Consider the following 17,574-nt stretch of genomic DNA (forward strand, 5'->3'; position numbering starts at 1 on the left):
CACATGGCAGAAATGATAGGTGGTTTCTAGTAGCCAATAACAGACCTCAGCTAGCAGCCACCAAGAAAATGAGACCTCGGGTCTAGGACTGTAAGGAACTGCTAAAACTGAAATGAGTTTGGAAGAGGATTTCTACCCAGAGCCTTTGGATAAGACCACTGCTTTGCCAACTACTTGGCTATGAGCCAAGAACTCAGTTGAGCCCACCTGGATGGTTAACCTGCAAGACTGTGGAAAAACACACGGGTGTTGTTGTAGGCCTCTAAGATTGTGGTGATTTGTTATGTGGCAACAGAAATCAAATATAGTTGGTGGGGGAGGAACTAGAAGCCACTTAGATTATGAAACTAACCTAGATTAAAACAAATTAGTACCTCAATAAAAAAGTTACCATAAAAATAAAGAGGTCAGATGGGAAAAATACCAAAGAAACATCCTTTATGTGACAGCAATGGATTCCAGATGGAGGCCAGAGGAAAGAGAGTGAATATGAGTCTAAGACAGGAACCTGGAGGGCTGAAAGGATAATGGTGTCATTTATAAAAGCTTGGAAACCCAGAATAAGACTGGGAAGCAGGGATAATCAGTTTTATTTCAAATGCTCTGAATTTATGATATCAACAGCAAATCCATAAACTCATCAAAATGAAGGAGCTGCAATTCTGTAAAGAAATTAAGGTTAGAAATGTCATTTGTCACCGGGCATGGTGGCAAATGCCTAGAATCCCAGTGACTCAGGAGGCTGAGGCAGGAGGATCATGAGTTCAAAGCCAGCCTCAGCAACTTAGTGAGGCACTTAGCAATTCAGTGAGACCCTGTCTCTAAAAACAGTACAAAAAAGGGCTAGGAATGTGGCTCAGTGGTTAAGTGCCCCTAGGCTCAGTCCCCAGTACCAAAAAAAAAAAAAGAAAGAAAGAACAATTGTCACATTCCTGATAACCAAATCAAAGTACATGGCTCAAGTGAATTAATTGAGAAAACATGTGAAAAGAAAGATTGGTAGAAATTGGAAGAGGGTCCCCAAAGAAAGACGACCCCCACTTCTGTGGATAATACCCTTCCTCTGTGTGGAATATCTGATCTGGAACAGTCTCGGGAAATGACCTGCTTAAACTATTACCCCTCAGTTTAAGTATTATCTCTTCCATACAGCTTCCCTCCTCTGATTAGCAGACAAAATTGCTCAGCCAGATAAAATTATATTAAGATTTCTTAAGTTAATTAAGAAGATGTTCCTATATCCCCAGTAGGCTTAAGTTCAGAGGAAGGGACCAAATGATTCCACCTCTACATTCTCAATACTAAATTAAATGTCAAGATCACAATAGTTACTAAATATTTATTGAATGAATGAAACAAACAAGGCAGTAGTGAAATAGATAAGAAGGAACCAGAGCGCCCACAACTACTAATTCAGGCTTACATGAATATTCAATAGTAATTAAAGGAAAGGTGTTCTTGGCATTTCTATAAGTTTTTTTTTTAATTTATTTTTATTGGCAAGTTATAATTATATATAACAGTAGGTTTTATTGTGATATATTAGCACCTGTACATAAGTAGAATTTGGTCTCATTTGTGAGAAGATTTTAGACAATGAATGTAAATCATGGAAATAAAGATACAGAGTATTCACAGAAACATATACGCAGAGGATTTTGCTGACAAAAGTAGAGCTAAACTTAACAGAATCCAGTAATATCCTAAATTTGTGTTTGCTGCTGTTTTCAACTCATGTCTTTCTAACTTTTCTTGTGTTTAGGAAAAGAGAGTGAGGTATGTCCTATGGTTTAATAGCTGTTTGTAACAGTAGCACTAATATAAAATAGGAAAGTTCTATTATTAAAACATTAAAGCAACTTTAATTCATTAATCAGATGTTTTGGAGAATTTAGATACAAGACACTTGTACTACTAATACCTTCATCTCTGAAGTTACTCTTTCTGAAAAGCTGCACTTTTCAGGGGTCCTGAGCATCAAAGAAATCTGATGTTCAGCCAAAATTTTGAATCCTATGATTTATTTACTCATTAATTAATTGCTTTAGGGAGGAGGCTTCTAAATATTCCAGTATTCGGAAACCATTTAATCCATCCAGATCTAAGACTCTGTGTGCTTCTCTCTTAAAGTATCTCAACTGGCATCTCCAGGTGTTCTGACAGACTAGAGACTGGATTTTTGATTTTGGGTTTTTTTTTTTCCCCAGTTCAATTTGCTTTCAATTCAATTCCCCAAAAGGTCACTCAGACAGCTGTGAATGAGTAGGTTTATTTGCATTGCTGGTCATGCTGCTGCTGGCTTCATCCATTTCAACCATTGCTCCATCTTCCTGGGTGTATTAGTTGCAAATGTGCCATTGTAGGTTTAGGATTTGGCTCCTAAATGCAATCTTCAGTTAACTGGTTTCCACATCCAGACTCTTTATACCATCTTGCAGTTACAGCTGAGAGTCCTGCTAGAGATTATTCTACATGCTTAACATCACCTCATTACTTTGCTTATTCTGAATGTAATGACTGGTCACTAAAATTGATGTCTTCTTTAGAAAAAAAAAAAAAACTGACACATAATTCTCTCAGGTCTCCACTATCTCTCTTTAAGCTTTTGCAATGCTGGAGGCACTATGCTAATGAGAAAGTAAAGGTACTGAGAAAGGACTATACAGAACTAGGAAGAGATGAAGGTGGGCACTGAGGATGCACAGTTGTCTGCAGCCCCACAACACAGCTTCCTACAAACAATGAATTATGTTGAGAACAGAGTGACAAATGTCTCAAAAGAAGTATACACAGGAGTTTAAGGGAGGCAAGTCTCAGGGACACTTTGAAAGGGGAATAGGATGAACTTTTGACAATGATGGTTAGGGCTGTAGGAGACCCAGAATTATATATTGAAAGGTCAGAGGTGACCACCTCAACAGCAGGAGCGGAGAAGAATCTTCTCGATTTGTCATTCTCCCAGGGCAGAGTATAAAGATGTGAGAAACATTAGGGAAGGCAGCTCACAGAATTGAGAGAGCAGAAAGGGGAGGGAACACAACTAAAGATTCACAGGGAAAAATCAAAGAGGGAGTGAGTTTCCAGGGCCTATTGAATTTCGCAATTAGGTCTTCATTATTAATCACAAAAGCTATTATGTTCTCTATGCCAGGCAAAGATCACCCACATGATCCCATTGAATCCTCTCAAACACACTTGAAGCATGTGTTATTATCTGCAGAACAGTTCCTGGGGTGGCTAAGGGCAAAATCCAAACCACAGGGGGATGAGAAGTGACTGAGTGGGGAGAATATAGTCTGCATTTGGGATAAATTTGGGATAAAAAGGGATTGAGCCCCTAGTAAAGGCTAGTCAGTGTGCCAGTCACTTTAACACTGCTTTCTAATGTCATCCAAACAAAACTCTGAAAGGAATGCGCTGTTATTCACCATTAAAGAAGAAACAGAGATTCTGGAAGCTCAAGGTAACCCTTGGGCCTATCTTATTTTCAATAAAATTCAAGGCCCCACAGAGGGAGCAGGGAGCTGCAAGAGACATGGAGAGTTTACTTCATTAGCCAGGAACAAGGACAAGAACATAAGATCCACCAGTTGTACTTTTAAACTTTAATTTAAATGCTAGTTTTATTATTGATACTGTGGTGATTAAGGGCCTGAGCCCAGAAGTCAGACTCCCTGATTTTAGAGCTCATCTATGCTACACTGATTGTGTATCATTTTGCCTTAGTTTTTTAGTCTGTAAAACGGGCTTTGTCATGAAAATTCTTTGAAAATAGTACAAGTGGAACATTTTTTTTAAAAAAAGCACCTAGGATATGATTCATGTGGGGTAAAAAATTGGGTAGTAGTTTAATCTCCATTTACAGCCCCAGAAAAATAGAGAATTAGCAAGTATATGGAAGCTAGCAACTCCAGGAGCCTGCTTGCACTCTGGGATCTTCCAGAAGCCCTGAGTGTCACCACCACTGCTCAATTCTGCAGGGAAACCTCTCCAGGGAGTATAGGGGGGTGAGGGTGGGTGAATTAGCATGTTTGTAGCAAGGAATAGGCTCTCACTGATTTTTTTTTTTTTTTTTTTTTTTTTTTTTTTGCAGCTGGAGAGGGGAGCTATGATGAGAAGCTCTCAGGATGACAGGTAGCTATGGCCAAGAGGCACAGGTGCAGGGTCCATAGCTTCAGACACAAGAAGCCCAGGAAAGGAAATGAGAACAGAATTCACATCGCGATTCTGTTCGGAGTCAGAAGATTAAAAACCCAGGAAGAAACTCTTTTATTTTCCTCTGCCTTCTTGCTAGCGGGAATGTGGCCACTGTTCTCCAAGAGATTAAAAAAAAAAAAAAAAAGTCCCTCCTACTTTTGCTTCCTCTACCTTCTCCCTCCTCTCCCTAGGCACCCCCACCCTACTTCCTCTTCTCTCCCTCCCCCTGCTGGTTCACTGGTTACTTCCCTCCTCACTTCTCTCCTGGCTACTGCCAGGTCCGAGTGCCTACTAGGGCTAAGGAGAGGGCGAAATTGGCAGCGAACTGAACAGATCAGTCAGAGGAAGAAGGAACGAAGTTAGAGAGTCAGAGTCTCAGTCTCTCTCTCTCTCTCTCTCTCTCTCTCTCTCTCTCTCACACACACACACACACACACACACACACACACACACACACACCACGCACTTACACTCAAAACTCGGACTGGCGGTTCCGCGGCTCCTCCAGTCCCTGGAAAAGGCGAGCTAGTGAGCGCCCTCCAGAACACTGCTCCCACCCCAGCTCCGGCACGCGCTGAAGGCAGCTCTAACCCGCGTCCCCAGCGCAGCCGCTTTGGCCGGGTGTTCCCGAAAATAAAGTGGGGAGGGAGGGTAGAGGCAGCTCCTGAAAACACCCGGGCCACACACGCGGCGACCTACAGCTCTTCCTCAGCGTTGGATTGGAGACAACGCCTGCAGCGCCCTGCGCGGGTGAGATCCGCGTCGCTGCCCAAGAAGAGCCCACCTGCGGGTTCGCGCTCAATCAGCGCAGAAAGTGGGGCTTGCCGCTGTCCGGTTCCAGCTGTGCCCTGGGCTCCCAGTGCCCTTACCGCAGCGGCTTAGAAGTTCAACCCTCAGCCTTGTCGCCGGCCCCTCGCGCCTTGGGAGTGTTCCCGTGCGATGCACCGAGCCGACGCGCGGCACCCGGACCTCGCCATGGCTGGGGCGCGCATCCTGCTCTATCTGTGGCTGGGCTTCTTCAGCGTGAGCCTAGTGCAGGGAGAGAGACCGAAGCAACATTTGCCCGAGCTCCACCAAGCTATGCCAGGAGACCGCACGGCAGGTGGTGGCCCGGGCCCAGAGCTGCAGCCTCTTGACAAGGTGTCGGAGCATATGCTGCGGCTCTATGACAGGTACAGCGACAGTGGCAGAGTGGAGGCGGCACGGAAGCCAAGCTCCCGACAACGAAGCTCGCAGCCCCGGCGCCCTCAGCCCTTGCGCGAAGGCAACACAGTTCGCAGCTTTCGTGCGGGAGCAGCAGGTGAGTGCTCGAGGGGAGCCCCCTTCCTGCTGTCGCTCGCTCTTTGGCTTTCTCCCAGGGCCCCTCCACAGCTTCCTTGTCAGCCCTTGGCTCTGTAGTGCTACCTAGGGACCTTTCCCCGCCCTTCGCAGCTGCCCTCTGTGTCCCTTGTCCTGTCACACTTCGCATTTCTCCAGCTGCAATCTAGATAAGCCCAGTTTTATAATCCCAAGTGAGTGGGAGTCTAGAGAAGAGCTCAGAGCAATAGAGGGGGTTGGGGGCGACATTTTATGCTCAGCGTAGCCCTCCTGCTCTGGGTGCCTGGAGTACTTCTAGGGGACCTTATCCCGAAGATTCCTAAATTGGTCAGGGGAAATTCCCTTGGGCTAGGCTCGACCTGTGTTTACCCAGAAGCAGATGCCATTTTATGCCAGCCGAAAGGGCCCCAGAGAGTAAAGCGCACTTGAACTAGACGCCTTCCCCTTGCCTTTTAGGTTTTCGCTTCTCCAGATTTTGCACGGGCTCTTAACTCCTCGCGCCCTCTGTGTTACTATATTTGACACTTTCTACTTGATAGTCCCTACGTGGCAAACACCCAAATAAAACCAGGTGCTTGAGTGTATACATTACTTAAAACCCATCTGGGCAAATAGGAGTTGTACCATCCACTCTGGGAGGAGTTGGGGGCTGGGGGTGGAGCAGCTGCGGATCCTAAACATCTCTTGGAATCTGCCCACGAGAATCTGCTCATCCCATTTTTCAACGCAGATCACTGCAGACTGAAATTCATGGCTTAACAAGGTTTCTTCGCTTAGCCCCTGTGGTGAAGTGAATAACTTAGATGCTAACAGTCTTCCCCTCTTGTGCTAATGGCTTGAGGGAAAGTTTCCAAACCCTATTTATATGCTTTGAGGATGCACTAGGATTTTTCCTTCCTTACATTCATGATAAAGAAAAACGTGAATGCAAAGCCATCTTTAGTGAAGCATCAAAGAATCTTCAAGAAAGGAAACTATGCCTCAGTGCTCTGATACATTTTCCCCAACTTTGATATGTAGGACTCCTGGGGAAAAAAAAAAAGGAAAACTAACACATCCATCAAGGAAAGTCCAAGGTTGAAACTGTGAATAAACTTTAGAGCTCAAAGGCATGATGACATTTACAATAAATGTGAATTATGCTTTCTAATGCAGAAGTCTTTAGCTAGAGGCTGAGCTGAACCAGGTTTTACTTTCTTCTTAGAACCATAAGCATGACTTGTAAGGAGCTCGCTTCCACTAGGGAAACAGAAACCTGCCCTGCATTATCCACAACACCCCAGATCCTTGAGGAAGCTGTCCTGACAGTGAATGATGGGTTTACTTTAGTGCATCTCTGGGGGAAGAGCTGAATGAAGGAGCAGTGTGGAAGAAACAAGGATTAGAAGGAAGTTGGGTGGGCAAGGCAGGAGGCAATACTGCAGATACTCAAGTAACTCTTATGTTGATATTTGTTTTCTTTGTTATAAGCCCAGGGAATAACTGAGGCACTGGAGAGACAAACAATTTATTTTTTTGTATTGACAAGTTTCATTTTTAGTATAAACCACAAGTTTGGAGGTAGAATTTGAGTTTGTTTCATTCACACACATTGTATAGTTTTGTTGTTGTTGTTGTAGACTGGGTGAACTATGTGTAAGGATTTGAATAACTCAGGCACAGTATACTTTGGGGCTTCAATTCATTCTGCACATTATAATTTTAGTGTCCCTTATCAGCCCCACTGTGGTCTTCTAGCATCAAATGATAAACTCTGATGCAGAGGCCAGACATTCCCTTGAAATGATGAATTGAAGCTTGAAGCATATATACAAGGCTGTGTGCCCTGATAAGAAAGGTAATCCCTTTAGCATCCTAGAGACTGTCTTAATGACTTATTCATCAAATGTAGACATTGGTTTTTGTGGAAGCTTAAGTGTCATGTTACCTGGTTGGAGACTCCTTGAGAGGTGGTTCATGTTGGACCCCTTCCAAGAGTGTTTAGTTACTAACACACTGAAAAGACTTTATTATAAGGCAGTCCTGGCTGTAATGAGGCAGGACTCCAGAAAAGTGCTAAGGTTTTCACGTGTGTCCCTCTCGCTTCATCCATATTAGCATTTTCATGACACCCTTCACCTTGTGACCTGTGTTCTGATGTGGGTGAAAGATGCTGTCTGCATTAATAAATTAGATATGTTTTTCAGTTCAAAGTGTTTCACAACATATGGGCTTCTCTGTACCAAAGATGTTCCAGATTTTAATGGAAAGTCAGGTGGTGTGCTATGTACACGGAGTGGCTGCTGATCCGGCAGACTTTCCAAGTGCTTATTCAGGCTGAGTTATAGCCTTAGAGACCTATTTGCTCTTTGGAACATACCTGATTAAAATTATTTATTGTTCTAAACCTAGAATATCTTTGGTTGAAATTTAGCTGCTGTGGTCTCCCTCTGATTACTTTCTACTTAAACCATTACTTGATGGTGGGTGGCATCCATCCTAAATACACTTTCTGCTAACCCCTGTTCTCCTCCCTCAACTCAAGGCAGCTGGTGTGCCAAAACCGTAAGTTTGGAGCACTTATAAGCTTTTTTTGTGACGTGTAAGAGTTTACATAAAGAGAGGTTTTATCTTTCCCTTTGTAAAAGTTGATTTACAAAATTATTGATGGCAGAGACGTTTGGCCTGATAAAACACATCATCTTGAAGGAGGACAGAAGGATATGAAATTCGCCTGTTTTAATCTTGATTTAAGTTTGTTCTTGGCTTTTACATGATGTTTTTTTCTATCACGATCATTCAAGATAGATAATTTATGTTACTTACTTTATCTTTATTCCCATAGTAACTTAATTTCATTTTTCTTGGTCATAAATGTAACCTCTTTAGGAAAACCAATTAAAGCACATATGTTCTTATTAGGAAACTATCACTTTCGATGACATACAAGTACAAAAAGACTACATTTCAGTGGTTATGCATTGTCTTTTTTAAAATCACACATATTTCATGAATAAAAGAGAATGATATTGAAGTAACCCAGATCCACAAGTGAATATTTTCCTTCAATGAGGAAAGAAAGATTCTTTTCTACTAGGAAGCAAAAACTTTAAAAATGAAGAATCAAGATTTTTGACATGTTTCTGAAATGCAAGGTGAAAATATAAGAATTTGGAAAAATAGTATATGATAAAAGGATCATCACACAATAGGAGCTGTTTCTGTATAATATGTGGACCAAGGAAAGCATCATATCTTTTAATGATAAGCAACTATAATTATTTTATTAGAATATACTTACCTTGAAATGCCTAGCACCTAGAAATGAGGCTTGAAACTAAAGAGTACTTTATCTGTTGTTTTTATTTAAAGGACAATAGTACATGTGGAGGAATTGGATGTGCAGCTGCTTTGAATTACACACCACTTTGAATACATGATAGCCTTTAATGAAGTTTTTACTGTAATAGGCAAGACAGCTTTATAATATCTGACATTTAAAAATCCATAATACCATGAATTCTTGATTATCCATGCTCGATGGAAAGGAGAAAGAGAATGAATCACATAAAAAATAATTCAAATTTAGCTTTGTAGTACATTTAGACACACTTGGAGAAACCAAGAGACCATGAAGGTCAATGAAAAATAAAAACCATAAGCAGATAATTCATTCAAGCAAATAATTCACTCAATATTTGTATAATAAAATATATGCATAATTAAAAATGAATTAAGATGTTTACATACATTTTACCTAAGCAGTACAAGTTCACAAGTAATTGACTGAATGAGTTCAGATTTCAAAATAAATAGTCACCTACATGCCCAATCTACTTCTAACTATTTTGGTATGGTTGAATTTTGTTTTTGGAAGAGTCATTGAAGGAAACAAGTTCACCTGCTTCAATGGAAGCATAAATGGGCATCATGATATATTTGCTAGACAATTTTCAAACATACTGAGCTCATCAAAAAATCTGTTATTTCTATTGACCTGATCTAATTTTCTAGGAGAAAATTTCACAAAAAGAGGTCCCTGGAAGATCTTAAAAGGTGCTTACATAAAATTGGATTCCATGGTCAAAAAATTTGGAAGAAGGGATCTGTTTTCTTTGCTGTGGGACCTTTCAGTGCCTTTAGATGCTAATGAGGCTCCTTAAGAGGGGCACACTTTTTGGAGAGAGGATAATTTATTCTTCTCTACATGAATTTTGGAGAATTTTAGTTCTAAGATTGCTAGTTGGGAAAATACTAGTTTAAAACCTTCCTAATTTAGGGCTAGGTTTGTGGCTCAGTGGGAGAGCATTTGCCTAGCATGTGTGAGGCACTGGGTTTGATCCTCAGGACGACATAAAAATAAATAAATAAAACCTTCCTAATTTAGCAAGAAAGAAGATATGCCAAGTTCAGTGACTACTATGAATGAAACCCGTCTTCATTCTCATTTCCCATTCAGTACCTATCTCATGATACTTATGTATATTGTTAGTTTTTGAACTTGGTTATAATTGACATTTTACCGTCTTCCTGCTTTTATGTTGAAAATCTCTCTGAATATAATTTTAGAGTCTCTCTGTCACCAAATTTTATCTTCCCTGCCTCTTTATGAACTTTTCTTTATTGTCTTCTTCTACATGATTAAGTACCTATTTTTTGTTTGTTTGTTTGTTTTAAAGCTACTTTATTTGCAGAAAAATACACTGGGAGATTGTACATATCATTTTGTTAATGTTTTACCATCATTAATACCTATATGAAAGACACATTTGCTCAAGACATCCATCAACTCCCTTATATAATTCCCTGAACTAGCTGTATTTAATAGATAAAATAAAATTATACCCCTCAAGAATCCTCATAAAAAAACTTTGAAAAACTTGGCATATATGTTCTATTGACTAGTCAGGATTTTTGTGCTACAATATAAGACAGAAATTTTCTCCCCAAATTTAGATGGTTTTCTCATTTGTTAAATTTGTATATCCTACTGAGCAAGGGGGTACACACCTGTAATCCCAATGACTGGGAAGGCTGAGTCAGGAAGATCCCAAATTCAAGGCTACCTTCAGCAACTTAGTGAGACCCTGTCTCAAAACAAAAAAATAAAAAATGTTGGGAATATATCTCAATAGTAAAGTGCCCTTCAGTTCAATCCATAGTACCAAAAGAAAAAAAAATGCATATCCTAGTAATCAGTATTTTTTTTTTTTTGTACCAGGGATTGAACTCAGGGGGCACTTGACCATTGAGCCACATCCCCATCCCTATTTTGTATCTTATTTAGAGACAGAGGTTCACTGAGTTGCTTAGCACCTCACCATTGCTAAGGCTTTTGATCCTCCTGTCTCAGCCTCTGGAGCTGCTGGGATTACAGGCATGTGCCACTGCACCGGCTGTAATCAGTAATCTTAATAATTTTATTTTGGTGGTAGTAGTGGAAAGAAATTGGCATCAGAAATAGTCTAAGATAGAGCTTTCCCTATGTCAATTTTCAGTTGAGTCAATTTTTATGATAATGTCATGAATCCGTGATAATAGAACTTTTAAATGGAAATATCTACATAGTGATATAAAAACTTGGCATATATGTTATATATGGCATATATGTTATATATATAGTGATATATGCATCAGTTGATGCATGCTAAAGTTGGATAATGTCAACTTTGGACTGTAATAAGTGATGACAGTATTACCCCAAACTTCTCATACATATTTAGCAACCAATAAAATTGCTAGTCTATTCACATGTTAGTAGGAATTGTGTCTTGGCATATTGGCATATAAAGCTGTAGATAAAGTGCCCTGGTAACACACACTTTCAGTGGTGCTATTTTTAAAGGCAAGGATTTCTCTTTATCTAAAAACATCTGCAAGTAGGTCATAAAGTGAAATTACCATGGTGTGTTTATTGACTTACTTCTTCAATGATCTCCTTTAAAGATCTATCTTCTTTTGTTAACAGAAGCACGGTAAATGCCTTGATTATATTTGGGAACACTATAAATGAACGTGTTGAGCAAAATGATCTCACTTTACTAAAAAAGGTACTGTCAAATATGCCTTCTATGTAATAATTACATCCAATAACTTCAGAAATTCGAGGTTCTTTGTCCAGCCTTTCATTGTATAATTAAAGCAGCTGAGGTCCAACACACTCTTATTTACTTTTCCTTTGATTTTTAAAAAATTTAATTGCATGAAATTAATCCTAGAGACTATATTGAGTGATTGTTGTGGGTAGATATAGGTTAAGATGAATGGTTTTCAAGTTAAAAAAAAAAGATCATTAGAGTTTATTTATTTATTTTTTTTGTTACCTAAGGCTGAGCATTGGGAGATTTAAATTCCGATCCTAGCTAAACTGCTGTAATAAAGTCCTTGATTATTGCTATTATCAGCCTCTTCATCTATAAGGTGGGTTAAATCATACCTACTGTGTCTCTTATAGAACAATGGTGAAACCCATTGGAGAAAGTTAATAGAAAGATACATCAAAAGTTTAAAAACCGGGCTGGGGTTGGGGCTCAGTGGCAGAGCACTTGCCTCACACATGTAAGGCAGTGGGTTAGATCCTCAGCACCACATAAAAATAAATAAACAAAAATAAAGATTTTTTTTAAAAAAAGTTAAAAAACCCTAAACAAGATATTCTTAATATTTTGAGAGATTGTCTTCCTCTAGCTTCCCACAAAGCCTTAAACACATCTCAAATGCTGATACTATATGTTTGTTTGCAGTGATAATGTAAATATAAAGAGATGGTAGGCATCTTGTAAAATAATCTATGATTTTCCCAACCTACCTTCAACAAGTTACTATCCGGACCCCAGGGATGGAGTGGAGCAGAGTTGTACTCTTTTGCAGAGATTTCATGAAGTTATTTAGTATCATAATATGATCCCTGAATCAGCAGCATCAAAATCACCTGGAATCTTATTTGAAATTTTCCAGCCCACACCAAAATTCTGAGTTAAATCTGAAGTAGGGCTCAGCAAATCTGCGTTTTAAAAAGCCAGCAGAGTGATTCTGATCCATGTCTGAGAAACACTGCTCTAAGCTTCTATCCCTAGAGTCTTGAGTATTTTGCATCATAACCCATATTCGAAATCTAGGATTGATTAGCGTGCTATTCCTGGCCCTCAGTGGGCGTCTCCATGGACAAATGGTTTATTAACTTACGTAATGGTAAGCTTCTTTTGTTTTGCAAGGTATATTGCTGCCTTTATGACAGTTTTTGCCCTGGAGAAGGCTTCAAAGTATGTTAATCAAGACTGCTTGCCCTTTACTCACAGCTGCAGAGAGTTTGTGACCTAATAGATTTGCTAGAAGACTGATGTGAGCAGGGGCCTCCAAACAAAGTCCTTGGAGGGCAGGAAGTCTATCTCATTTCATGGTCACATTCTGAAGACCTGGCATAGTTTGACATGCAGCTTGAACTCAGTTGAGTTGAATTCAATATTCAGAGATGAAATAAGAAGAGATAGTCGAAAAGCTGTCAGGTAATGAGTCCTTTAAGAAACAAATTTGTCTTGAAAGAATTTCCCCTGAGGCATATTATCATTTATATATAAATGGAGATCATATTTTACTTTATATACAACTGATCTAATAATTCTTCATCTCTAATTAACTGGAAGGAAACAGCTGAAGAAAGGCTATTGCCAACTTAAGGAACTTGAACCTACTTGAAAATTTTTTCATTATGGTGTTAAACTTTTGAATCTGGTAAGTTTGCACAGTTGTTCATTCAACAAACGAACATACACACCTATTTCAGGAGGTAAATACTCCAGACCCTGTGAAGGACTAGAAGTTCAAAGATTTATAGGACACAAGTCTGCCCTCCAAGAGCTCACAGTCTAGGAATGCCCCTGGGCGGAGGCTAAGAGCAGATAAACTGATTAATGAACATTTGACTATTCTAGAAAAACATACATTATATCATCTTTGGCCATGTTTTTACTTTGGACATAGAAAGTGGTTGTTTGGAGTTCTCATAAAACTTAAGACATTTTGATTCAGACTCTGCAAGAAAAATAAAATTTTGTGACCTTTTCATCTCCCTCTTCCTGAAAGTGGAAGGTAGCAGAGAGAAACTACAGCCCCAGCTAAGAAATCCAGAGCATATATTCAGCCAGTGGCAGCGGGTGTAGAGTATATATAACCTCTTCCTAGGTACCCCTGGCAGTTCTGGCCGCTGAACTTTGTTTGGACAAAGGAGTTGTGGGGGAGGGGTAGTAAGGAACTGTTCTTAGCTACATATTTTCTGTATGACTAAAATGTTTTCCCTGCTTCCTGGGGATTTAGCTAATCATCAAGATTTCATTTAATCTATTTGCTTTAAAATCAGACTTTACATAGAAAGCTTTCCATTGTATGTTCTAATTCCCTTTGAATTCATTCTGTGTGGGCCAGCACAAAGGTGAACTTCCCCTCACCACTCCCTGGACACTGCCTTTGCTACTCTTGGAGAGGGGCTGAACTGCTGCATAGCATGGCCAGTCTTGAGTCCCCAGGTCAGATCCCAGCTGCTTAAGCTGAATCCTTGCCCTTGTCAGGTGCAGGTGCTCTGTTTTCAGATAAAAACAGAAATAAATCTTCTACCTTTAAACAGTCAAACTCCTTACATAAATCTACATAGATAGACAGTGACCTGAAATCAATTGTAACCAGCTGACTCACTCTGTGGTCCTTCATTTTTGCGTTTCTGTAATGCATAGGTTGAATTAAATCTGTTCATAAAAGAAGCATTTATTGAATATTGCTTAAGGGTCAGGACCTACTGTGGGAGCTAGAGAATCTAATGTAAAACAGGAACTCATCTTTAAGGTGTTTTTATGGTTTTAGAAAGGAGCAACACCAAATTAAAATAATAGAGGCAGCGTCCCAGTCAAGAGAGTGGATTGTCAAGACCACCCTGCCTTGGGAGGTGGTGCCTTTGCTTTACCTTAACAAACAAATCCATATTATCAAGTTGGAAAGGGGTAGGAAAAAGTTTTCCACAGAGAAGTGGGTCAGAGTCCCAACAAGCAAGAGGGAGGTTTGGCTTGTTCAGAAACTCACCTGACTTCCAATCTCCCTTTCAATTCTCAGATATTATGATTCTGAAAATTCAGAATGTAAGATTATAATGCCAATGGCAAACCTTAACTAGATTGCAATAGATATCTTCCCAGCAAGAAAATTGGGCTTGTTGGAATGCCAGCAAACAGTTAGAAAATAGCACCACCTATTGGTAGCTATATTTTGGCATCATAAATTTGTCTTGGGGAAGAGCTGGAAACAAAGCCCCATGTTACATGCAAAGGAGCTGAGGGATTCTGTAGCTTACTTTTCACACCGCATCCTACCACAAGGGAATCCTCCTGCAATAATCTGGACTTTTTCCCATTCTTACCAAGTTGAGTCAAACAATCAGAAGTCATGACTTACATTGACCTGGATTTGTCCTCCTTTCAATTGCCACCTTTAGATTTATTCTTATCTTTGACACTAGAAAGAAAAATCCTGCTTTCTCTGAAGTCCCTCCAATAATTCACAATAATTTTATATCTTTGCTAAACTGTTCCACCCCCAGGTCATCTATTCTTATTTATTCAACTCAAACTTATGAAAGAGTTTCTAGACCTCTCTACATCTTGATTACTTTCCTGGTTGTTTTTGACATATCAGAAAACAGTTAAGATGAAAACACCCAGAATTGGGCATGCTGCTCTAGATATTTTTAGATTGGAATAGCATATAATTAGTATTATCTTGTATTCAAAATTTTAGGCTATCCAGAGCCTAAAAATAATTCATAAACTATTTTTGGTAATATCAAGAAGCCCACCTTTCTTTCTCATATTATCATTACCAGTATCATTATTATCAGTTTTTTCTTATTAATCAGAAAACATACCTGATGTTTTATTCAATCATTCCAAATAGATAATTATCTGAATAATTCAAATGAATAAAAAAAAGTGAACATTAAGGCATTTTTCTTTCACTGGTATTTAAACTTAGTTATCGGTGTGCGTAGATAAATCTTTGCAACAACTCATGGGGGAAGAGAGAGAACTCTAAAGCAAAATTCCCATTATTAAGTACAGGAAGATGCTTATTTAAAAGCTAAATTAATATACAAATCTAAAAAAAATATAAAATGCCTGAAAGCCATTTAATAGATATTATTGTCATGTGTTTCTATTTCAGGGAGGCATTTATCTCATTCTTAATTATTGCTCATACCCAACTTGCTAAATTCCATGCAGCTGTCTTAAAGCTGTATTTGTCCATTGTAAATGTTCACTAAATGTTTATTTGGTTGCTTTGAGGAAAGAGCATTGACTTGCACAGAAATTAAATAACTTAAAAATCAGAGAAAACAAAAAGTAAGCATTGGTCAAAGAAGGAATGCTTTATAGAAGGTGGCTACTTCAAGCTTACTTTTTAAAAACAGGAAGGAGAGTAGGGATTTAGAGTAGGCAGAAAGAGAACTTTCCTTGATTTGAGCAGAAATGACAAGAGCAAAGACATCAAGTGCTGGGTATAACTTAACTCCCCTTTGGTTAGAAGCTAGATGTGAATTAGCCATTTCTTGTCTGAATTTGGCTGGCTTAGTTGTTTGCTAGAATTCAATATAACTGGGTTAATTTTAAGCATTATTATAATTTATATTTAAAATGTTGCCAATATTCCTTGTGGAAAAGCTTCCAGATCTTCAGCTGCTATAACAGCAGCTGTGACACTGCTGTAACATGTTCCTTCCTTCCTTCTCCTCCCAACATTCCCTTCTGCCTTCATCTTTAGTGTGGTTCAAAGGGCAACTTTTCCCCACGTGTTCTTCTGTCCCCTATCTGGACAAAGTTAAGTGCTTCCTCTTCTGTTCCAAGATCCTTAACACCTTGGACAGCTAGTGTTAAAGTGGCAGAACTACCTGCACATTACTCACGTTCCTCTTTCTCACCAGGGTGCGTGAATAGGAGCATCTATTTGTGAAACCCTATGATCTAGCCCCAGCTCTAGCACCTGGTGGATGTTCAGCTCATGTTTGTTAAAGTAAATCATTTATTTTGCTTTGGTCTCTGTTCATGGCTGGTTGTAGTATGTTTATGTGTGTAATACACAAATAATACAGTGGAAACTATGTATATAATCTCTGTGTTACAAGGCCCTTTTAGCTCTAGAATAGAGCAGTTTGTTGGTCTTAGACTTTCGGTTGCAGATTGAAATGATTAACTGCAGCTGGAGGGAAATTTTTAAAGTAATCACCAAGATTATCTTTATCTAATATGTCCTTCATAAAGAAAGAATGTTGCATTTCAAGAAAGGAATCTTTTGCCCAATTTACTGTTTTATTTGCTTATTCATGTTGAGCAAAATCCTCATTCTTTACTGCCTTTGGAAATACAAGCTTTAAAAAATTTCCTTTTGGGCCATATGACTATAAAACTAGTGGTTATTCTAGACCACCACCATCCAATAGAGATTTAATAGGAGCCACAAATGTGAGCCACATATATAATTTTAAAAGTTTAGTAGCTACATTTAAAAATGCAAAAAGTAACAAAAGCAATTAATTTTAATAATATAGTACATTTAATCCAATATACTCAAATATTATCATTTTAATACATACTCAATATAAAATATATTTCTGAAATACTGTACATTTATTTTTGTAGCAAATCTTTGAAACTCAGGGTTCATTTTACATGTATACAGCACGCCTCACTTTGAACTGAAGTAGCTGGTCACTATCATCCTGGCAGTGCAGTTCTAGCATTTAAGGAGGCTTTCCTATGTGGACTTTACTTGCATTCATTTAATTAATCCTCACAACAACTCTGCAGTTGATACTACTGGGCTCATTTTATAGAGGAGCAGACTGGGATTTTGTTTAGGTAATTTGTCTGAGAACAAAATACATTTGTTTGTATTTGTAATTTGTCTGAGAACCCCTATTGAGTGTAGTGGAATAGGTACTGGGTCACAGGGCTTAAACTTTAAAATCATGGCCTGAACTGAAATGGGAGTGGTGGGACCAGGTGGTGTGACAGATTCTGAGAATTTTCATGAGAAGATATTGAA

General features: G+C 39.1%; 1 protein-coding gene across 1 annotated transcript in view; it reads left to right on the top strand.

Annotated features, from left to right (window-relative positions):
• The first annotated feature begins 4,440 nt into the window (after positions 1 to 4,440).
• The window catches only part of Bmp3 (bone morphogenetic protein 3), a 28,371-nt gene continuing 15,237 nt past the window's right edge, over positions 4,441 to 17,574 (top strand). Inside the window, exon 1 of the mRNA XM_046459292.2 lies at positions 4,441 to 5,497. Within this exon, the coding sequence (XP_046315248.1) occupies positions 5,137 to 5,497 (361 nt within the window). The 5' untranslated portion in view covers positions 4,441 to 5,136. The remainder of the gene's footprint in view (positions 5,498 to 17,574) is intronic.

This window comes from Marmota monax, unplaced genomic scaffold (assembly GCF_021218885.2).
Source record: "Marmota monax isolate L192 unplaced genomic scaffold, Marmota_monax_Labrador192_F-V1.1 WCK01_AAM20220418_F8-fsc00112, whole genome shotgun sequence".
NCBI lineage: Eukaryota > Metazoa > Chordata > Mammalia > Rodentia > Sciuridae > Marmota > Marmota monax.